Source organism: Emys orbicularis, chromosome 1 (assembly GCF_028017835.1).
Source record: "Emys orbicularis isolate rEmyOrb1 chromosome 1, rEmyOrb1.hap1, whole genome shotgun sequence".
Taxonomy (NCBI): Eukaryota; Metazoa; Chordata; order Testudines; family Emydidae; genus Emys; species Emys orbicularis.
The window spans coordinates 350,108,776-350,133,180 of record NC_088683.1 but is presented as its reverse complement, the minus strand read 5'-3'; the positions used below and the strand labels follow the sequence as shown (position 1 = coordinate 350,133,180).

General features: G+C 44.9%; 1 protein-coding gene across 1 annotated transcript; it reads left to right on the top strand.

Moving 5' to 3' along the window:
- The first annotated feature begins 4,141 nt into the window (after nucleotides 1-4,141).
- Nucleotides 4,142-22,762, top strand: DDIAS (DNA damage induced apoptosis suppressor). The gene is made up of 7 exons (XM_065397677.1): nucleotides 4,142-4,262; nucleotides 5,840-6,001; nucleotides 9,611-9,728; nucleotides 13,279-14,337; nucleotides 14,830-15,770; nucleotides 17,995-18,115; nucleotides 22,628-22,762. Exons 1-7 carry the CDS (start codon nucleotides 4,150-4,152, stop codon nucleotides 22,760-22,762), a joined length of 2,649 nt encoding a protein of 882 aa, XP_065253749.1. The 5' UTR covers nucleotides 4,142-4,149.
- The last annotated feature ends 1,643 nt before the right edge of the window (nucleotides 22,763-24,405 follow it).

Sequence of the window (24,405 nt, the reverse complement as noted above, 5' to 3'; positions counted from 1 at the left end):
AACATACCTGGAGAACGGGGATTCTTATTGAAGCCTGTCTGTGGTAACCAATCAAAGAGTTGTGTGATACAGCCGTCTCCAGGGCTGTGCCTTTAGATACACAGCACTCTGAGACAAAAATGATAGTCAGGTAATAGCAACTAAAGCTGACTCTGTCTCTCACAGGCTTATTATTGAGTGGCCTTAATATTTCCACCATGCAGGAACTGAACTACTGATTGTATAAAGTGACAGAGTCCTGTGGCACCTTATAGACTAACAGACGTATTGGAGCATAAGCTTTCGTGGGTGAATACCCACTTCGTCAGACGCAGTGGCACATGTAGTCTACATGCGTCTGACAAAGTGGGTATTCACCCACGAAAGCTTATGTTCCAATACGTCTGTTAGTCTATAAGGTGCCACAGAACTCTTTGTCGCTTTTTACAGATCCAGACTAACACGGCTACCCCTCTGATACGGATTGTATGTTTTTCTATATAAACTGCACCTGAGGCATTAACAACAAAACCTGTAAAATACAAATGTTACACCCCACCTCTTATCCTGTCTCCATTTCAGAATGTGCATTTGTGTTTATTTCCTAGCTGACTGAAAGTGCATAGGTAACAGGGTGTTTTGACTGCACGGTGCCAATTCTTCCAACTTCTCTGCATGAAACTCCTATTGATTTCTATCTGAATTTCATATTTGGAGTAGTTACAAGATCAGACTCATACTTTGTCAACTCTCGAATTTATTCCATGTCCAAACTTATTTTCTTGGTACTGTTGTGTGGTTCTGTAGCTCTCTTGTGTATGTATTCTTGAAATCAAGACTGTTATGCGGTTTTGGTAGCACTTACGGAACATAATGTGTATACAGTCAAATCTTTCTCCGGTTCATTAATGCTATGGATAATATCTGTCTTCTCATTTGGTATCCTAATGTATTTTGTCTTTCTATGTCTGTTTTCTAAACTTTAAACTCTCTGGGGCTGGGACCATCTTGATATCTGCATAGCACTGGACATGTTGTCTGTGCATAACAAAAACAAAGTTAACAAGTCTTGTAACCTGAATATGACAACCATGCTTGTTCCAAATCTTGATTTACTTTTCCAAAATGGTAGATACGCTCTGCCTGATCTGGCCAAGGCCAGAGGAGATGTCCTCAATTATTTAGATACTTTGCCTTAAATATTTACAAAATAGATATCCTTTTGAAATATTTTAATATAGCTATATCTACAAACTACAAACGCTGCCCTTGAAGTCATACACACATGCATACCAGAAGGAGCTATCGGCTGATGCTGTGGATAATGTAGGAGCTGGGAATTCAGTTCCCATTGAAATTATTAAAAACATTTTCTCAAAGTTGTAAGTTTTTGGGGGGAGGGGTGTGGCTAGTGTATCTTGAAAAGGGATATATAGGTTTGGATGGTACAATGACAGTGAATCGCATAGAGAAGTTTTATGGCCTCTCCTGATGCAGTTGTAAAGCTCTGTGTAGTCCTTTAAAGAAGCTTGATTTCTACATCTTGCACTGCTCAAAAGTAGCTTGTCTGTGACTTGGTTTGAAGGCATAAGACCAGATGGTTCTACCCTTCTGTGGAGCAGAATACCCTTGGATATTCCTTTTGATTTTAATTAGATTATTTAAGGTGTGAAGGGTATTGCTCATTGTGAGCAATCGTGCCTAAACATTGCCATTATCAATTGTTTGCTTAAAAATGGCACCTTTGGAGCTCACTGGGGATACCTAAATGGTTGAATGCACAAATGCTTATGTCAGTTATAGGAACACTTCAGTTTGTCAGTTTCAGAAATTCACACTCTATTCTCCATTCTACGAACTTTAACAATCTGAAGAACTATACATCATCTTAAATAAGGCCCTTAAACAAAGTCCTCCACTTCTATTTGACAGCTTTGGAACCACATCTTTCATACTGATTAGTAAAAGATATTTCTACTATGTAGTAACCCACAGCTGAGACAAATTGATAATTCAGTGAAGAAAACTAGAAGAGCTAGCTTTTTTAATTAAAACTGTAAACAGTATAAGGTGCTAGCTCTTTTTAAAAAAAAAAAAAAAATCCTCAAATATATTTTAGGGTAGATAACATTTGAATATAGTTGGGGGCACAAAGTTTTAATTTGGAATTTTACCGTTGTCTGGGTACAAAGCAGGTGTTCATGGCACCATACGATTAAAAGGGCTCTTTTTCTCTCTATGCCAGTATACTGAGGAGGTTGCTTTACAAAAGCAACATTAAAATGCCAAGTGTTGCCCTGTTGGATTAAAAATGCTTATCATGATGAAACATTTTAAAGAGAAACTTCAACTTGTTTTTTGAACTTGATTTGATTTCATGTTAAAAGTAGTTTGAGGGACTTCATCTATATGAGTCCTTCTGATAACTCTTTAGTTTTACAATCACTTTTTCCTATTCCTAAACATGTTTTTCTCTCCTCCATTGCTGTTTGAAAGACCCACACAAATAAAGAAACAGAGCTGTTGCTGTCAAATACATAAGAAATATTTCTGTAAATAGACTGTCTCACTAAAATGATTGAGTGCTCTGCAGTTTCAGAATTGAAGTCTTGTGGTATAGATTCTTATATTTTAAAAAAACCTGCATAGCAAGAAGCATATATGAATGGCTAAACGACCCTTCGAGAAAACAGCAGCTTTGAGAGTAAAGTGCGCCTGAGCAAAAATGTATGTATTCAAACCAGATGACCTGCATTTTTTAATTTTGGTGAAACACAAGACTGAAACTGCATGTGCCAAATGTCTGCTCAAAAGAAAGATATTTGAGTTACAGTCCCCTGAAAAATAGATTTATCACAGAGGTGCCTTCTGTGATTTAACTATAGCAGGGGTGGGCAAACTACAGCCCGCGAGCTGCACTGCGCAGCTCGGCCCCGCTCTGGCTGGGGCGCTGGGTCGGTGGCCGCACCCCGCGGCTCCCGGAAGCCGCGGCATGGCCCTGCACTGGCTCCTACGCGCTCCAATGGGAGCTGCAGCGGCGGTGCCTGCAGATGGGGCAGCGTGCAGAGCTGCCTGGCCATGCCTCCGCTTAGGAGCCGGAGAAGGGACATGCCACTGCTTCCGGGAGCCGCTTGAGGTAAGTGCGCTTGGAGCCTGCACCCCCTGAGCCTCTCCCCACACCCCTACCCCAGCCCTGATCCCACTCCCGGTTTCCAAATCCCTCGATCCCAGCCCAGAGCACCCTCCTGCACCCCAAACCTCTGATCCCCAGCCCCACCCCAAAGCCCACACCCCCAGCCGGAACCTGCATCTCTTCCAGCACCCCTGCCCCAGCCCTGATCCCTTTCCTGCCCTCCAAACCCCTTGGTCTCAGCCCAGAACACCCTACTACACCCCAATCTCTTCAACCCCAGGCCCATCCCAGAGCCCGCACCCTGACCCCAATTTTGTGAGCATTCATGGCCTGCCGTACAATTTATATTCCCCGATTTGGCCCTTAGGCCAAAAAGTTTGCCCACTCCTAAACTATAGAGTACACTGGTAATTCTGCAGAGAAAATTAAGACTAGTTAGGAAACTATTTAGCTCCTCATACTGGTATCAGATCCACATGGGCATACCTGTGCCTCATTGAAGTTAGTGGTGCTCTTTGCTGGTCTGTACTGTTGGATCAAAATGCAGAATTATGGTCTTCATTCTCAATTGAAAGGACAAACTAGTGATTTTCTGAGTGCCTCTTGAGTGCCCAGCGTCCGCCTGTCTCCTGATCATTGAAGTTCAACACAATAATGCGACACCATCATGCAGGTGTCTCAGGTTTTTAACCCCATATTGTGACTCCAGCTTAAATGAAAAGAGTTCAGAACAATTATGCTTTAAAGCTGGGATGAAGCATAGTTATAATGCCACCTCAAACAGTACAGTATTTTGCAGTACTCATTTGAAAAACTATTAAACGTTTCTCTTTAAAACATCTTCAAGTAGCCTTTGTCGTCTTTTTCACAAGGAGCAGTAAATAATATGCTGAGGTTAACTGGGATACAGACTACTCTTTTTTTAAAAAGCTAAAGTTTTATTTTTAGGAAAAAGAAGAAGTTTGTGTTAAAATTTCATAAATGAGAATCTCATCAGATCATTCTGTGTTTCTCTCTTTTCAGGTGACACTGAACACATGAATGGCAGGAGAAGACTGTTAGCTGCCTCTGTAATTTCTGTCCAAAACTCCAGCTTTGTGTATCCTTCTTGTCAAAACTGCTTTTCTAAGCTGATAGTAGATTCTAATAGGTAGGTCCAGGTTGGGGCATTGCTAATTGTTCATTTGGAAAGCACCTAGCACACTTTAGGTGCTATATACATAAGTGGCCTGTAAAAAGTTGTTTTAAAACTATTATGTTAGTGCCTGGGAACTCTAGTCATGGACCAGGATCCGATTGTTCTTGGCCCCATACAAAAACAGTCCTTGCCCCAAAGAGTTTACAAATGTAATTATAAGATGACATAGCAGGTGAGACAAAAGACAGAAGGGGAGCACAATGACAAAATTCTCATGATCGTCAATGACAGTGGTCTCAGCACAATAGCAGCTTAACTGTTGTCAAGTTTTTTATATGCATTATGGCAATGAAGAGTTTTGGGGGGGGGATTTGAAAGAGGCAGAATATGGGGCACTGAGCACATAATACATTTACTTTTCCATACATTCCTTGAAGTCTAGATTCACTAGTTCCTGCTTTCTTATGCCAATAGGAACTATGGGCTCAATCATGCATCTATAGACACTTTCTCCTAGATGTCTTAACTTCAATTTAACATGACTAAAACTGAGCTGGTTTCTTGAACTTCATGAACCCTTTTGACTGTCCTCATTCTGTGACTGTAGACAACCCCATCCTTCCTCTCATAACATGGGGTCCTCCTGGGTGATTTCTCCTCCTCACCATATATCCAGACAGTGCCCAAATTTTGCCCTTTCCTACTCCACAGCATTTGGCAATCACACAGTGCCATTGTTCTGTAAAATCAAGAAACTCCCACAAATGTGTGGAACATCCAGACTGATGTGCTGTCAAACCCTGGACACTGAGACTCCAAAACACATGAAAACAATGAATTCTGTAAATACTAAATCAAGACATCCAGCTTTATGAAGCTCGATATCTCCATAGTGTCAGATATTGAAGAGAAGATAGATGTTGGAGGTTTCTAATGTCTGAGGGGGTTTTGTTATCTCTTTTTGATTTATCCAAAGCTCTAGGTACTAGAGTAAATAAAATCCAAAATACAAAAACTGCTGTGCTAGGAGTTTCAAAATGAAGTCAGTCATCCCTCAACCCCCCAAAAAACAACATTAAAGTAACCCCAACCCCCCCCATAGCGTATATGAGGCTTATATCAGAGGGGTAGCCATGTTAGTCTGAATCTGTAAAAAGCAACAGAGGGTCCTGTGGCACCTTTAAGCCTAACAGAAGTATTGGAGCATAAGCTTTTGTGGGTGAATGCCCACTTCATCAGACGCAAGGCTTGTGTCTGACGAAATGGGCATTCACCCACGAAAGCTTATGCTCCAATACTTCTGTTAGTCTTAAAGGTGCCACAGGACCCTCTGTTGCTTATTAGGCTTATGTTATCTAAATGTGTAAAAGAGCTTCGCTGAAGTTTATGGGGCTTTGCATGATCACAGGAATCTGCCTTTGTTGAGCTTATTGCAGGATTGGGGCCATAAAGAACAAAGAAGGGGAAAAAAACCTAAATTTCTGATTTGGTACAAGGTGTATGATGCTGGTAGTATTTATTGATGGATAGAAATTCTTACTACACCATCAATTAACAATGTGTGCTAATTTTTCTTACTGTCTTACCAGGTTTAACTGTCTAAAATGTGGCTGCACGGGTGAAGCTAAGGATGCAAACTACAGGTATAAGCTGTCCCTAAAAGTTGCTGGCACTAGTGATTTATTTGACATTACCGTGTTTGGAAGCTCTTTAGAGCCATTCTTTGGGGTCACAGCAGGAAGTCTGCAGAGGTAAAGGATGACTTTTTTTTTTTTTTTAAATTATATAGCTGCCTCCCCAATCTCAGCCTAGCAGAATCTGGAGAGGGGTGCGTGGGGATAGAGGGGTTATGGCTACATTTGTGGCTCTAAATATTCGTGGCTCTACAGTGTGTTTGGCTACATTCGTGGCTCTAAATATTTTCTTAGAACTGTTTGCCAACTTGGTATCTGAGCAGTATTTCTCAGTAAGCTGATAAAAAATAGATCTGGGTAGGTGATTTATTTGTAAAGGAGAACTCAGGAAAATATCCACTTGTTACAAGCATTTATTTGGCACCTATCACCATATTATCTGGACACTTTAAAAGACTTAAGTTGAGACATTAAAGATCTTCCTAAGAGACCAAATCCCATGAATCCTACTGCCTGCAACTTAATCCATCTACTAGGAAACCAGGTGTTAACATTTGAGAAGATCTTGTCAAAGAGGTGCACCTCACAATTTCATTTCACTAACAGTTTATTGGTATGACAGCTGTACAAGTGTTGCCAAAATGTAGGAGAGAGACCTGAAGAATCTCTATCAAAGGTAGGTATTATCTGCCCTTTGTGAGGTTCACGTTGCATTTGGAGTTTGGACCCTTACGTCCCTTTGTCATTAGTTATCATTCCTGGTCTGATGGCAAGTTTGCTAAATAACATAGCTTTCTTCAGATTTAGACACACTTTTCTGCATCATTTAGATGCCTCATTGGGGGCATATCTCTCTTGCACTACCTTGTGTTTTGGACATGGAGGTAGAAAATGTCTTGTAGCTCTTCACTGAAGTGGCCAGGTTTGCATTTAGCAAGGAGTGAATTCCCAGGCTTGCTACTGAGAACTCAACCACCAGCCCTACAAGCTTCACCCTTTGGCCATAAAAAATCCTGACTACAAAAATCTTATAGTGGGATTTTACTTCAATGACAATTTTATGCATGTGATCAGTAGGAGCAGAGTTGGACCTAAGCCAAGCATTTCTGAAAACATCACCTTAATAGCTTCCATAGGTAGGGAATACGTTCCCACCCATCTGATTTGTATTATCCTTTGCTAACTCTCTAATAACATACTTACAGCTTGTTCATCAGCTTCAAGACCATCATGTGACCTCTCCCTCTCTCAAATTTCCCACACAAGTTGTGGCTAGACAAAGCAGGTTGCTTTGTCTTACATTCTGAATGCTTAGGAAAATATTCTTGCTTTTTATCCCAGTCTGGCACCTGTTACTCCTGGGGGAATTGTGCACTACTGCGTGTATGCATAATTAACAAGCCCCACAGATTTCTAATTTTTTGCGCAGAAAAAAGGTTGTGCCAAAATATTGCTGCCGTTCTGCCTTTTGCCCACGAGAGGGCACTGTGGTGCAAGAACAGCAGCAGCTCCCAGCAGAAAATAACTTCTGCAATTCCACCTTTTGCCCACCAGAGAGTGCTGTGGCGATAGAACAAAGCTACAGCTCATGGCCAGCAAGGGAAGAGAGAGAGCTGCCTTCTTCACAGAGCTTGTCAGGCCAGGTCAGGAGACGGGCTATGGGAAGACAGACAGCATGGGGTGCTGGGGGGGAGTCAGACAGGGGCTCATAAGGGCTAGTGGGGGAGGACAGACTGGGGCAGGGGCTGAATGGGAGTGGAGGCACAGGGCCATAGCGGGGAGGGAGGTGTAGGCACACATGGGGACAGGGGAGTGGCTGGGTGAGGGCGCACAGACACATGGGGGCGGGGCAGATGTGCCTGATTGAATGGGAGAGGCTAGGGGTCAGCCAGGGTCTGCATGGGGAAGCTCCCTAACAATTCCTTCCCACCCCCCCAAAAAAACTGTTCCATACTTTTCCCACCCATATCCAACAACCCTCCAAGTTCACACCCAGGCTTCTTCCCAGCAATTTACTTCCCTCTCCTGCAGCTCCTCTGTTACCTCTGACTCCCCCAAACCTTTGCACTGCTTCTGAGGGGTGTGGGGGAAATGGTTCTGTACTGTAGTTTTAAATGAATTATTACTCAGAGTTCTGTATTAATATGCCTAGTAAGGAATCTATTTGTCAAACATTTCCTGAATCTTTTTTGTTGTCTGTATTGTTACAGACATACTTTCTGACAGATATTTTGAAATAAATGAACAAAAATAATTGAAACTGGTGTGATTATATTGTGGTGTTTTGACAAATAAAAGTCTGCAAAATTCAGCATATTTTAAAATATTGTGCGCAGCATTTTTAATTTTTCGACACAGAATTCCACCAGGAATAACCTGTCCATCAGGCAGGCACCATCATTAGAGTAATATGTGGTACCATCTTCTTACCAACTGACATTCTCATGCTTCAATTCCATGTTTTCTAGTTCCTTTATCAGCAGTAGATGATATGAATAGGGAGTGTATAGTGTCTCAGGGCTTGTCTACACTCACAGTGCCGCAATGGCACTTATTACGCCAATGGGAGAACTTCTCCCATTGGCGTAGGTCAGGGGTTCTCAAACTGGGGGTTGGGACCCCCAGGGGGTCACAACGTTATTACATGGGGGGGTCGTGAGCTGTCAGCCTCCACCCCCAAATCCCGCTTTGCATCCAGCATTTATAATGGTGTTAAATATGTAAAAAAGTGTTTTTAATGTATAAAGGGGGTCGCTCTCAGAGGCTTGCTATGTGAAAGGGGTCACCAGTACAAAAGTTTGAGAACTACTGGCGTAGGTACTCCACCTCCCCGAGAGGCGATGGTTATGTTGACAGGAGAAGCGCTCCCAGCAACATAGCACTGTCTATACTAGGGGTTAAGTTGGTATAACTATATCACTTAGGGGTGTGGATTTTCCACACCCTGAGCAACATAGTTATACCGACCAGGGCTCAGTCTGTGTGCACACATGCTTCTGTACATTTTTATTACTTTGTAGCAGAAGAATGTATCATTAATACTTTGTTTTTAAAAAAATCCACCCAGTGTGGTGTGAATTTATTGCTATACTTCAAGCTTGGTGCTAGCTTTAATTTTTGGCCTTGTCTACAATAGAACATTGTACTGCTTTTACTATATTGTTATACCTGAAATGGCAGAACTCTCACCCCCTCTTAGTGTGGACAAAGTTATATTGTTATAAGTGTGCTTAATACCAGTATAGCTATTCCCGTACCAGAAGGGGAACAAGTTACTCTGGTATGTCACCTTTATACCAGTATAACTGCATCCACACCGTGGGTGGTACCGGTCTAACTATCAATAAAAACACACCCTTAACAGAAATACTTATACTACTATAAAAATTGTGTACAGGCCAGTCCTAAAGCAAATTATGTAGTTGTCTGATTCTGCTTACTCCATTATTTCCCTACTTGATATTTTTTTTCCAGTTGTATGTGTGTCCTTACTTCTCTTCTGAATAATCTGGAAATGACAGATAGTTAAGTTGATTCTCTGCAGATCACTGCTCTGTCACTGCTAACTTCCTACTCTGATTTCATCTTTTCATTCTATGTGTAGCTCAAAAACCTAACCCAATACCCCATCTTTAGTGTGGGTGCCCTAGTCATTACAATGTAAATACTACGTAAAGCTTTCTCTGCCCCATGTCAATACTTAACATTTAACTTTCTTCATTCAAGGTATATTAAAGAGTTTAACCAAGTATCAGGAGAGCTGGACAGAGATGCATCTCCACGTGTGTTAATTCAAGCAGTCAAAACTTGTTTCATTGGGAGAAGATTTATATTTGGAGTGAAGGTAACTTTCCACATTTGATCCATTAGCTTCCAGTTGAATCATGCAAATTTTACTAAGCAGTCTTGAGAGTCTAATGTATCATGTTCCCACACTGACAGTAACAGAGCAGCATGTATGATGTCTTCTGGGGACTGAAATATCCAGCAAAGAAGGCAGTGGGGCTAGGCCACAAGATGAGGAATCAGACCTGTGTGCCACTCTCAGTTCTGCTACTAACTTCCCATGTAATTGAGTAAGGCCCAGATCCGCAAAAGTGCTTAGCAGCCTAAACCCCAGATTTAGGCATCTACGTTAGGCACCACTGCCATCCACAAAACCCCCACTCAGCTGTTATCTGTAGGATCTTAGGCCACTTGGCACCTAAATTTTCAGGGTAAGGTTCCCTTGACACCTAAATTTCTGCCTCTGGCCACATGCATTGTTGCCTCCCTCTAGGCATTCAGATGTCTATCTCTTGCCTAAGCCCCAGTACAATCCACGAACTGGGAGAACTATCTCGCCTGTGGGGTCTGATCCAACTGGCATGCTCAGAGCAAGCCTACTGAATCGGGCCCCATTCAAAACTTGCCGGGAGGTACCCACCATTGTAACTCTTAGTCAAGTGGCTAGAGCACTCACCCAGGATGTAGGAGACCCAGGTTCAATTCCCTTCCTGCCTAATGGGGAGAGAGGATTTGAACAGAGGTCTCCCACACCTCTCAGGAGAGTGCTCTAACCACTTGGCCATGAGATATATATCAGTCTCTCCTGATGAAGCTAGTCCACTTTGAATAAATATTTTAGTCATTGGAGCCAGGAGACTGGATTTGAGGTCTCCCACCTCCCCAATGGGTGCCCTAACCCCTGGACTATAGTGTAACTTACTCTCTCTCCAAATGTCTCGTGTGTTTGTTTGGGGGTTTGTTTTGTTTTTTGTTTAATATTCGGACACTGCAAGATGAAAAGTGTTAAACATATTACTATAATTGCTACAGTTTAGCACCTGCACTCACCGACCTTTATGCATTTGAGTGTTCGAGATCTCCACAGATCCGAAGACACTACTAGAAACTGATAGCTCAATAGAAACCTCCGAGGTGTTGGTTATATTTTTATTTTAAACTTTCATTTTAAACATTTTATATCTTTGTAATCTCAGGTTTTGTTAATCTAGACTGAAATGTCTGGACTAAATCCTGAGAGATACTGGTTAGCTCCCACTCCCACAGATGTGATGGGAATTCTATGTGACCTGTGTATTTCTAGTGCACCTATCTCCCTGGTATCTGAATACTGGAAGTTGGGAGAGCAGCTTTATGTGAGAGTAGCTATTCACTAAGGTTCCAGTTCTCCTGCCCTTATATATGTGAGTACTCTTTATGCACCTGAACAGTCCTTTTGATGGGAATGAGGCTACTCACATTGTAAGGATTACTCAAATGTTTGAGTGTCTGACTGGGTATAGTTGTGTACACCTGTACACAACTATACACGCTCCCAGCTCAAAACACCAGTATTAAACTCTGCAGTGTTAAAACTAAGACTCAAATACAAAGGGATTACCCTAGCCTATAAGTATCTACATGGGGAACAAACATTTAATAATGGACTCTTCAGTCTACCAAGCAGCACAAATTCGGACTGGAAATAGGCATGTATTTTTAACAGTGAGGGTAATTAACCATTGGAACAACTTACCAAGAGTCATGGTGGATTCTCCATCACTGACCATCCAAGATTAGATGTTTTTCTAAAATACCTGCTCTAGGAATTATTTTGAGGAAGTTCTCAGACCTGTGCTATTGAGGAGGTCAGACTAGATGATCATAATGGTCCCTTCTGGCCTTGGAATCTGTGAATCATTCTGCAGTCTGTACCTTCCACCAGTACATACATACATACACACACTACTTTCTTCTAAACCATATCTCCTCCCTCTCAATTGTGGTCTTAAACACCACACGCAGAACTGCAGAGTCTGGGTTTTCTGACACAAAGTACTTGCAGGTAGGTATAATTTGGGCAGTTGCTCAGCTGTGGCATTTCCTCTAGACACTACAGGTGTTTTAATCACTCCATGAGCTACATGCTTTATGCCTTTCTTTTTCCAAGAATGCCTCTAAATTTCAACCTGCAGTTTCCATCCAGTGAGTGATAAACGGGGATGCAAATAAAGTTCCAGGTGAGGCGCCTCTGATAATCTGGCCATTCATCTCCAGCACTATCTAGACCTAACTGAAGGGGTCCAGGTAATATTCCTCTCCCATCCATGCCCCTGGGTATCAGGGTGCCCAGCTTTGAACATTGCTCAGTATGTCATAGTTCAAAGGAAGGTATCTGCTGTCTAGTGGCCACCTAGTCAGTTATTCAGTACGTCCCTCCTCACAAGGTGGCCTTCTCTAGTGAAGTAGTTTTTCTTCTGCCCGAGTGTTGTCTTTTCCCCTCAGAATTTCTACTGAGTTTTCACCAAGCACTCTGAAAATTCTTTGTATCATTGCCACAAAGGCTTTCTGGGTGGGATGTCCTTTATAGCCTTCAGTAGCACTCATTTGCTAGGGTGTGCTGCTGTGAGACAGCAGGTTTTTCTCTCTTTCCCAAAGACCCTGATGAAAAGAGAAGGTCTTTAAAATGAACTGTGGACTGGACTTGTTTGGACCTTTCTTGCTCTCCGTCCCTGTCATAACTATAAAGGGAAGGGTAACAGCCTTCCTGTGTTCAGTACTATAAAATCCCTCCTGGCCAGAGACTCCAAAATCCTTTTACCTGTAAAGGGTTAAGCAGCTCAGGTAACCTGGCTGACATCTGACCCAAAGGACCAATAAGGGGACAAGATACTTTCAAATCTTGGTGGGGGGAAGGCTTTTGTTTGTGCTCTTTGTTTTGGGGGTGGTTCGCTCTTGGGACTGAGAGGGACCAGACATCAATCCAGGCTCTCCAAATCTTTCTGAACAAGTCTCTCATATTTCAAACTTGTAAGTAAACAGCCAGGCAAGGCGTGTTAGTTTTTATCTTTGTTTTCTCAACTTGTAAATGTACCTTTTTGCTAGAGTGTTCATCTCTGTTTGCTGTAACTTGAACCTAAGGCTAGAGGGGATTCCTCTGGGCTCTTTAAGTTTGATTACCCTGTAAAGTTATTTTTCATCCTGATTTTACAGAGAGGATTTTTACCTTTTTCTTTAATTAAAAGCCTTCTTTTTTAGAACCTGATTGATTTTTCCTTGTTTTTAAGATCCAAGGGGGTTTGGATCTTGATCCACCAGGAGTTGGTGGGAGAAAGGAGGGGGATGGTTAATTTCTCCTTGTTTTAAGATCCAAGGGGTTTGGATCTGTATTCACCAGGGAATTGGTGAAGAGTCTCTCAAGGCTACCCAGGGAAGGGAATTAGCACTTTGGGAGTGGTGGCAGCGGACCAGATCTAAGCTGGTAGTTAAGCTTAGAAGTTTTCATGCAGGCCCCCACATTTGTACCCTAAAGTTCAAAGTGGGGAAGCAGCCTTGACAGTCCCCACAAAATTTTCCTCTGTATCCAGACAAATCATTACACTAATAAACTTAATGAATTCTTTTTGCAGAGTTCTGAAAACCATGATGGATGGCACTCTGTTTTTGACAGCATTTTGCCAAACTGCTCCAGAATTAATAGACTTACAAGAGATCTTACAGCCTGCCAGATCTTCCTGCCAAACACTGCTGTTGCCGGCTTTACTGTTATCAGCTACTTCCATCGGCTCCTGCAATCTGCTAATTTCAGGAGCAGTCGCAGTAGCTCACAGCGACCCGATTGTCCTTTCATTGCAATAGATCAGCCTAGCAGTGAGCTCAGCAGCTTGTGTAGCTCTGGCAGCAACTCATGTTTTGTTCAGTCAAGTGGCCGAGAGAGTTTTTCAGGACCCTGGCAGCAGTCCTTTGGCCTGACTTCTTCATCTGTTGATTGGGTAACAACAGAAGATTTTTCATCTTTAGAACTGGGCAAGGCTGCTGGTGAACAGTGTAAACTACAGGAGAGGGGTTTCTCTGCAGAACTATGCAGCTTAAGTCCCAGCAACCAAACCATTCAAGATTTGCAGCTCTGTAACTCTATGAATGAGAGAAATGAACAGGAAGATAATGAATTTAGTTCACTATCCAGTAGGTCAAACACAATCACTGTGACTGAAAAACTAGAGAGCTTCTCTTCTTTAAAGAGAGAATGGTCACCTGACAGGAACAGCTCCAGGTTGTTACAAAGCCCATTGGATTTGGGGGTAAAATATTCTTGCCTAGAGATTATCAGCAGACATGATTACTTGCAAGAAAAATCTTGGAACTCCTTGCTTTGCCAGAGAAAAGATGATTCATTTTGCTCCTCAGCAGTGTCTCCTAATCATGGAAGTGCAGCTGGAACGTCTCAGGATGACCCTATGATTTGGGACGAGCTGCCGTTCTCTGAAAGTCTAAATGATTTCATAGCCAGAATTGAAAACAACAAGAGCACCATCTCCCCAGTAGGTCTCAATGCTCATAAATGTTCCCTTCGTGAAAGAAGTGAGTTGGATGAAAATCATAGCAAAACATCTTGTAGGCAAGGCATTGTACATACTGCTTGCAAATCAACCACCACAACAGGGAGGTCCCCACAACTAGCAGAGAATGTGAATACTTGCAAAGAGCATATTCTCTCCTGCCATCAATCAAACCTCACTCCCATAAATGGCCAAGTATCACAATGTGAGCCTTTGTACAGCATTTTATCTACAAGTACTAAGGGAGGCAGAGAGTCTGACTTTATACCTGACCCACCTCTGCTAGCGGGCAGTTTTCTACAATCTGAGAAAGCAAATGTTAATATTTCAAACAATGCCCATTCTTTCACCAACCTTCAATGTACTATGAAAGATGCAGAAATCTCTTATTTACAAAAGAGAGAGAAACCTGCCCGTTTACATTCTCTGTATGATGGCTGTGTAGCCAATTGGGAAAATAAAGAAAATTGTAGTTATCCACCAAACCTAAGAACAGATCTTACAAGCTCTCAGGAACTGGGCTGTGATTCAGCAGCTCCCTACAAAGCTAAAAATATGTGTAAGAGAGAATTAGAACCATTAACTGAATTGCAAGAAAATACTGTTCGAGCTATAAACCAGAATGACGTGCTACAGAACAACTCCAATCATTCCAAAAGCAGCTACAATGCTTCTGCTGACCTCTTTGATGCTAGTGCCAGAGAGATAGAAACCATGGTCGAATTTTCAAATAAGTCTCGCAACTCTTCAGCACAGGAAGATGTTTTGACTGAAAAGTACACAGCATCTGAATTAGTGTGTAGTCCATTAGATGTTGGCTGCAGCTCTTCTGAGTGCAGATCCTCACTTAGTTTACCACCTCCTTTTGGTAAACACAGTACACCCATAAGTTACTCACTTTATGATTCAGAACTTGATCTGGTAGATACCCAGAACTTTGTTCCTTATTCACAGTCAACTCCTGTTGCAAGACCTCTTCAAAAATTCAGATCCCAAAGGGGGAGAGAATCAGTTCTCCCTAAATTGACATCTAAAAGTCCTACTAAAATCCACTGCAAATGTAAACAGTCTAGGCCTTCTTTTAAAAATACTTTATTAAGACAGTTTACCAGCAAGTTCCTGAAACACAAAAGATCAAGTAACACAGCCATCAATAAGTCTGTTTCACAAGAGTCGTTTATCAACAGTGAGGTGCCAGAGAATGATTCTAAAGAATGGATCCCTCCATCAGCAACAAAATTGTTACAGCCAGTTGCATTTTCTAATTTAAAAACAGTTGGATTGCAAGCCAGGAGACCAGCTATCTGCAAACCCATTGACAAAAAAACTATTTCTGAAAACAAAGCCAACAGTGGAAAGTCAAGAACTGATACATGTTTAAGAAGCAGAAAATTAAATCCTATGAATAGAGCTGAAATTCCAACAACTCCTCTACCTGCAAATGCTGCTACAGCCTTGCTTCTAAAAGATGCGGTCACTGGAACTTGTGCCTGCTCAGAAACCCAGAAGAGCCATTCACGTGCAACTTATTTAGTGGGTGGACTGGATGAGGCAGTTAGCTGGTCTCCTGAACTGTTTACAGAAAAATACTATTTCTAAGTATGTGGCTTTTGGAAAAAAGCCTCATCTTGAAACATGACTCTACCTCATTTTGTTTAATTTTTGGAAGAGTGCCAGCATTACCGGAGAAGGAAAAGGGACGTTTTTAAAAAGTTTCATTATTCATATGTCTCTCAGCATCTGTCTCGTTTAAGATGAATTATGCCTAGCTGCAAAGCCTTTTGTCCTGCACCGAGGTTGGGGAACACAGAACCCTGCTGTCACATTATTTTATTGTGGATGAAATGACTAAGCTAAAAAAAGTGAAATAAAAGTTTAACATTAATAGATAGTCTCTGCAACCTTACTTTTCAAGCCTATTCAAGCAAAGGCCTGTCTAGCCAATAATTGTATCCTCCCCAGAGAGAGAGCCCTAGGAATGCACCATTCTCCTGCTTTGTTCAAAACACAGGCCCTGGATTCTGCTTTCAGTGAAATCCTTTTGTGGAAGGCTGACTTTGCTGTTTTAGGACCTGTTAGGAAATAAGTCACAGGAGGGAAGAAATTCCATTCTAAAACATTAGGTCCTGTGACTGGAACTAGGCATCAGATGACCTGCATTCAGTTCCATCTCTGCTACCCATTTAGCTTTGTCTTTGAGGGAGGTCATTATGATATTTCTAATGCACCTGTCTTGGCATCAGGAACCATATCCAGTCCCCAGTCAGGGGAGTCAGTAGGAGACTTTTCATTATTTCGGGGGCTAGTGGAATGGGCTCCAAGGCATCCACTGTCTCTGAGCCTTAGATTTTTCAATCTGCAAAAGAAAACTCAGCCACTGAGAGCTACTTGAAAGCAGTGTGTAAATGCAGATCTATTCCTGTTCCAAATCTGCCTGAACAGCAGCTTTCCTTTATTTTCAGCATGGAAAGTCCATCTGCCCTCTGGAGCTCTGAAAATCTCTCCCCCATTTCTCCACCCTACCTCATGGCTCCCACATTGTAGCCACTCATCTCCTACCCAAAGACTTTGAAGCCCCTCGCTGTTTCTCTGTAATTGGCGAAAAGGGTCACTCAGTTAGCAGGAGGTGCTTCCTCCCTCTTAGGAGCTGACCGTATTGGCACTGCGGTGTTTCCGAAAGCCAAAAAAGAAAAGCCATTAGTGGACACATACCAAGGCTCTGTAATATCCCCAAACAAATCCACTTTAAAAAAAACTTTTCAGTTGTGCTCCGTGATGTACAAGGTGAGGACCTCACACCCATTCACAGTCTGATCTTCAGCAGACCAGGAGGCAGATCCAGAGTCATTCTCCATCTGTACGTGCAGGTAGTGAGAGACAGAGGTTCAGCGACTTGCCGGAAGTCTGTGGTAGACAGACAGACATAGAACCCAGATTGCCTCAGTTCCAGAGCAGAATCTTAACCACCGACAGACCATCTTTCCTCTCGACCTTCTACTACTCACTGTGGCACTCTGACACTGAACAAGAGTTCTTCCCACTTCTGGGGATCCTACACCACTAGGTGGTGAAGGGGGGAGACCGGCTGGGCCACATTGAGGGGCCTACAGGAATGTTCTGCCAGCCCTATCCCATTTGTGGATCCTAGACAGAGGTCTGAGGGGAAGAAAACACATAGGCTCAGCTACACCATAAAGCACAAAATAGAATTTTAAAAAAAACTTAAGTGAACAGAAAAAAAAAAAAATCAAGTTCTTTACCTACTTGAACAGTGCCACCTAAAAACTAGTGATCTTCATCACTGGCTCTGGGCAGCTGGCCCAAGAGTCCAACCAGCTGCCTTGTGAGTAAGCATCTAGTGATTCTCCACACTGCACAAGTGTAATCTCTGCCCCTCATGCTGTATGCACAAGACAGAATTATTCAAAACCGCCAGTGAGTGGAACACACCAATAACGTGAGCAGGTACAGAGATGTAAAAGCCATAGATGGTGTGGCCCTGCAGCAGAGAACAGTGCCTTTCCCTGTGGGACAGATGCACCAGCCCAGAGGCCTTGCAGCACGCGGGGCAGGGATGGAAGGGGAAGGGACATGCTGCAGTTGGAGTACCAGAAGGCGGCAGGATAGTATGGATGCTTTGTGCTGGTTCAGTCATGCCAGTGCAATTCTCATCTGCAGATGAGGGTGTGATACTGAGTTTTGACTGTCTGCACTTGTGCCCATGTTGTCTATTCACACTGAGCCGCCTCACAAGTTTGGCATATTTGATTAAGTCCTATTTGCCAGCTGGCATCTACCCATCATCAGCCACTCAGTGCAGTTGGGTGTGACCATCAGGCTTGGGTGCCTAGAAATACATATTAGCATGGCTATTGTATGTAGAAGACAGACCCACACTTACTGTAAGGTAAGTATCCAGCTGGCACAGAAATAAACAGTTCAGCTTCAGAGACCTCTCCATTCCAGTTGTAGTGTTCTTACATGATGTTCATTATGGGAAAACATCTACATAAGGATACAATGTCCATGCTAGTTTAGAACAGTAGCCAAAGACCAGGGTCTGCACGAATGGGGAACTGTGATGCAAATATACATTACAGACCAGACCATCCCATTTCACAGCTACAATTGATGTCAGCAGGGTTTTGCCTCTCTTAATAGAGGAAAATATGTCCTGTAATGTCTTGCTCTGCAGCAGCTGAGCTGTGGAATCCAAAGCCACGGGAGTGTGAGATTTTGCCACATATTGGCACCAAGTCTTAGGAATGGCTAATTGCAACACATCTGCTGGATGGCAGAACTCGCAAGGCAAGGCCTAATCTTCCGTGGCGTTTAGCTAAATGTAAACAGGTGAGGGTAACAATGCAGAGCCCAACACCAAAAAGCTTCAATAAATAAATTGCACACCAGTGCAAAGCATAGATAAAGCAAGTACTTGCCCTAAACCCCCACCCTTTGCACTTGCATGCAAGCCATTCATTTATAAAGAAATTCCCTGGCACCTCGTATGTAGAGATCTCAGAGTGTCTCATGTTAATGAATTAAACTGAGAGCCCTTTAGGGAGAGGAGGGGAGGGGAAAGATTGATTAGTTTTACTCTTATGACCCCATCATGATGGTTTCTAGTCCCTGCCTCACTTGGTCCCTTTTTCTTCCTGGGGTGCGCTGCGCACTGCTGAGTTGCTGGCTGTCTCAGCTGGGTTGTGAGGCCTGTCGCAGAAGAGGCTGCCTAAAAACACAATGCTGCTGCCCTGTGCAGCAACTGAACCCTAGCTGCTGGCAGAAGGTTGCACAAGGATTTGTCACCCCCAGGCAGCAGGGAGACGCATCCCACTCTCAAAGCATTTGCTACCTCATGCAGCAGGAGCAGCCCTGCTGAAAGGCAGCTGTACAGTGGGGGTAAGGAACCCCCATTCTGCATGCTGCTGAACCAGCCTGGAGTGCGCCGCACTCCCTGCTCTTACACAGTCCAGTTCTGGTGCCCTTCACACAGCCCTTTTATCATCCATGCAAATATAGAGAGGGGGGCCAAGACTGGCTCTAGCCTCCCTCCTCTTCCTTCTCCCACCCCCCTCCCCCCAAGCAGGAGTCACTAAGGCCTGGTCTACACTAGTCTGTTATTTCAGAATTAGCCGAGTTAATTTAAAAAAAAAAAAAAAAAAAAGATTCCATCCAGACGACCAAACGTGGTTTTTTTTGCGATTTAAAGGGCTCTTTAATCTGATTTCTGTACTCCACCTCGGTAAGTGGAGTAGCACTTAAATTGAGATTGCAATCCCGGGTTAAAGGTATTGTGGACGCAATTTGACGTTATTGGCCTCCGGGAGCTATCCCAGAATGCTCCCTTGTGACCGCTCTGGACAACACACTCAACTCCGATGCACTAGCCAAGTGGGCAGGAAAAGCCCTGGGAACTTTTTAATTTCATTTCCTTTTTGGTCACCATCAGCACAGATGACCATCAGCACAGTCCACCATCACAGGCCACCGTGCAGAGTCCACCATCACAAGAGATCGCGCAGTCCCGGATTTGCAGACAAGCTCCAGCATGGTCTGAATGGGAGGTACTGGATCTCATTGCATGTTGGGGAGACGAATCTGTTATGCCAGAACTACGTTCCAAAAAAAGGAACGCAAATATGTACGCTAAAGTCTCCAGGGCCATGTCGGAAAGAGGCTACTCCAGGGACATAGAGCAGTGTCGTACAAAAATCAAGGAGCTCAGGCAAGTGTACCAAAAAGCCAGGGAGCCAAATGGGTGTTCTGGGTCATAGCCCCATACATTCCGCTTCTATCGTGAGCTGCATGCAATTAATGGGGATGATGCCACCACTACCCCACCACTGTCCGTGGACACCTGCAAGGGGGGAGTTGCACGGAGCGAGGAGGAAGAGTCATTGGAGGAGGAGGACAGTGCACAGGCTGCAAGTGGGGAATCCATTTTCCCCCCCTAGCCAGGAACTATTTTTAACGCTGGAGCCAATAGCCTTCCCCCACTCCCAAGGCGGGATCCTGGACCATGACCCGGGAGGAGGTACTTCTGGTGAGTGAGAGCCTGATCGGAGCCACGCAGTGGGGGGCAGAGGGGAAACCCAGCTGCGCTGGGCTGTTCGGGTTTAGTTTAAAGGGCTCATCCCTGCTCAGACCCTCATTGGAGCCACACGGTGTGTGTGTGTGGGGGGGGGGGGGGTTGTGTTGTGTGAAGCGATCATCTCAGAGAGCCCGCAGGCCCTCCTTTTATATGGCAAATCGACCAGGCATTGCTTGCTATGGGAAAGGGGGCCCAGCAGTTTGAAAGCATTGAAATGAATGTAGAAGAAGCAGAACCCCGCGTGCCCCTAGGCTGCCTGCAAGCTGAATTCTGTTGCCCGGCCATGTGTGATGGCTTACTCACACCAAAGTGGCAGGCACTTCAGTATAAGAGGCAAAATGCTAACTTGTACAGAAAGAACATGTGCTGTGTACTATGAGTTTCCTGTTTCACTGAGGAGTGTCACATTTCAGAGAAGAAAGGGATCTTTTAAAATACTACCCTCCCTTTTTCTCCTCCCGCAGGTGCAAATGTTTCAACGCGGCCCCTATCTACTCCGTCCCAGAGGCTGGGCCAGATTAGAAGGTGGAAAAAATGAACTCGGGACGACATGTTCGCCGAGCTCATGCAGTCCTCCCGCACTAATAGGGTCCAGCTGAATGCGTGGAGGCAAACAATTGCGGAGTCCCGTAAAGCATTACAGGAACACGAAGAGAGGAGGGACGCGTGCGATGAGAGCAGGCAGGACGCTATGGTCAAGCTCATGGGGGAGCAAACTGACATGCTCTGCTGTATGGTGGATCTAATGTGGGAAAGGCAGCAAGACCACAGACTGCCGCTGCAGCCCCTGTATAACCGCCCTCCCTCCCCAAGTTTCATAGCCTCCTCACCCAGATGCCCAAGAACACGAGGGGGGAGGCTACAGGGACCCACACACTCCACCCCAGAGGATCGCCCAAGCAGCAGAAAGCTGGCATATGCGAACTTTTGATTTGGTTTCTGGACTTGTCCTTCCCTCCTTCTCCACCCCCCTAACCCAATAGCCCCCCCTCCCCCGGTCTACCTTCTGATTTCTCTGTGTGTGGTGCAACAAATAAAGAACAGTTTTTAAACAATTTTGACTTTATTTCCTTTTATTTATTTATCTATATATCTATATATAGGGGGCGGGTAACTTCAAGAGAAACAAACACAAGTACCCTGGCCAGTCATGAAACTGGCTTTCAAAGATTCTCTGATGTACAGCGCACTCTGCTGCACTCTTCTAATTGCCCTGTTGTCTGGCTGTGCGAAATTGGCTGCCAGGCGAGTTGCCTCAACCTGCCATCCCACCATAAATGTTTCCCCCTTACTCTCACAGATATTGTGGAGCACACAACAAGCAGCAATTACAATTGGAATATTGGTTGTGCTGAGATCTAACCAAGTCAGTAAACTGCACTAGCGCGCTTTCAAATGTCCAAAAGCACATTCTACCACCATTCTGCACTTGCTCAGCCTATAGTTGAACTGCTCCTTACTACTGTCCAGGGTGCCTGTGTACGGCTTCATGAGCCATGGCATTAAGGGGTAGGCTGGGTCCCTGAGGATAACTATAGGCATTTCAACATCCCCAACAGTAATTTTCTGGTCTGGGAAGTAAGTCCTTTCCTGCAGCTGTTCAAACAGACCAGAGGTCCTGAAGATGCGAACGTCCTGCACCTTTCCTGGCCATCCCATGTTGATGTTGGTGAAACATCCCTCGTGATCCACCAGTGCTTGCAGCACCATGGAAAAGTACCCCTTGCAGTTTATGTACTGGCCGCCCCTGTGTGCCAGGGCCAAGATAGGGATATGCATTCCGTCTATCGCCCTGCCGCAGTTAGAGAACCCCAGGGCATTAAAGGCATCCAGAATGGTCTGCACATTTCCCAAAGTCACTACCCTTGATAGCAGCTGGTCAATGATTGCGTTGGCTACTTGCAGCACTGCAGCCCCTACAGTAGATTTGCCCACTCCAAACTGATTCCCGACTGACCGGTAGCTGTCGGGCGTTGCAAGCTTCCACAGTGCTATGGCCACTCGCTTCTCAACTGTGAGGGCTGCTTTCATTTTGGTGTCTTTGCGCTTCAGGGCAGGGGACAGCAAGTCACAAAGTTCCATGAAAGTGGCCCTACGCATACGGAAGTTTCGCAGCTACTGGGAATCATCCCAGACCTGCAACGCTATGTGGTCCCACCAGTCTGTGCTTGTTTCCCGGGCCCAGAATCGGCGTTCCATGGCATGAACCTGGCCCAATGCCACCATGATCTCCCAATCGCCACATGCCGTGCTTCTAGGAACATCTGTGTCCATGTCCTCCTCAGTATAGTAATCGCACTGTCGTCACTTCCTCACCCGGTTTTGCAGGTACTGCACATGCTGCTGGATAATGCACGAGGTATTTACAATGGTCAAAACTGCAGCAGAGATCTGAGCGGGCTCCATGCTTGCCACGCTATGGCGCCTGCACGGGTAATCCTGGAAAAAGGGCGCAAAATGTAGGAGAGCTGTTCAGTTCAAGATGGCCAATAAAAGGCGGTAAATGGTTGTCTTCTGTAGCTTTCGCGGAGTCGGGAAGCTCGCTAGAGCTGCAAGAGTGGGAGAGCAGAGTTTGCGGCGGAAGCTGTGCGGCTCAGTTCACGATGGCCGGAAAACAGCGGGGAATTGTTGCCATCTGTAGCTTCCATGGGAGTCCAGGAACAACAACATGGAAAAAGCAGCAGAAGCTGTGCGGCTCGGTTCACGATGACCGAAAACCAGTGGGGAATTGTTGCCTTCTGTAGCTTCTACAGGAGCCCAGGACCGATAACATGGAAAAAGCGGCAGAAGCTGTGCGGCTCAGTTCATGATGGCCGAAAAACGGCGGGGAATTGTTGCCATCTGTAGCTTCCACGGGAGCCCAGGACCAACAACATGGAAAAATTAGCTAGCGATGCAAGAGCGGGAGAGCAGAGTTTGCGGCGGAAGCTGTGTTGCTCGGGTTACGGTAGCTGAAAAAAGGCGGGAAATGGTTAGATAAAAGAGTAGATAGAAAGACGAGAGGACATGTGAGGTGGATTCATAGTACCAGGAGACAGGCGGTGCACCGTACTGCACCATCTGCTGGCAGTATGGCGTCTGCTGTAGCTTTCATGGAAGGAGGAGCGAGTGACGGCACACACCCAGAAACACCCGCGAGAATGTTTTTGCCCCATAATGGACTGGGAGCTTAACCCACAATTCCAATGGGTGGCGGGGACTGCAGGAACTGTGGGATAGCTTCCCACGGTGCACTGCTCCGACATTCGATGCTAGCCTCGGTACTGTGGACGCACTCCGCCGAATTCACGCGCTTTAGTGGGGGGACACAACACCGAATGTATAAAATCGCTTACGAAAATTCGAATAGAATAAGTTCAAATTAATTTCGTAATGTAGACGTACCCTAATGCTAGTGCTCTTGCAAGCGGCATTTTCTGTGTGCCCCACTCCAGTGCCAGATGTTTTCCTTGGGAGTAGGATGTTTCCCTCCCACTCCTCTCTGTGACGCTCTGTATCTCGGGGGAACACCCAGCACCCCCACGTTCATGTAAAATGAGTGTGTGGTATCCAATGCAAAGTTTGTCATGTGGAGTGTCTTTGGAAGGCTCATGATGCACTGAGCACAGTTGTTATAATGATGTTATAGTAATTGTTACAGTAATGTTATGTTATAGGTTATAATTTCATGTATATAGTTATGAGGCTGAAAATGTATCCGTATGGACCACATCGGGGTGCGAAACTGTATGGAGGGCCGGGTAGGGAAGGCTGTGCCTCCCCAAACAGCCTGGCCCCTGCCCCTATCTGCCCCCTCCCACTTCCTGCCCTCTGACTGCCCCCCTCAGAAACCCCAACCCCTCCAACCCCCCCCTTCTCCCTGTCTCCTGACTCCCCCCGACCCCTATTCACACCCCTGCCCCCTGACAGGCCCCCCGGGACTCCCACGCCTAGCCAACCACCCCTGTTCCCCATCCAACCGCCCCCTGCTCCTTGTCCCCTGACTGCCCCCTCCCGGGATCCCCGCTCCACCCCGCCCCCTCGGGACCCACCCCCTATCAACCTCCCCTGCTCCCCATCCCCTGACTGCCCCCCAACCCCTATCCACACCCCCGCCCTCTGACAGG

Excerpts from the sequence above, each read along its gene's own strand:
- DDIAS (XM_065397677.1), top strand. The coding sequence starts at position 4,150 with ATGAATGGCAGGAGAAGACTGTTAGCTGCCTCTGTAATTTCTGTCCAA. Across the intron at positions 6,002-9,610 it reads ACAGCAGGAAGTCTGCAGAG|GTATATTAAAGAGTTTAACC; the intron begins GTAAAGGATGAC and ends TCTTCATTCAAG. Across the intron at positions 14,338-14,829 it reads CCCCACAACTAGCAGAGAAT|AATGACGTGCTACAGAACAA; the intron begins GTGAATACTTGC and ends GCTATAAACCAG.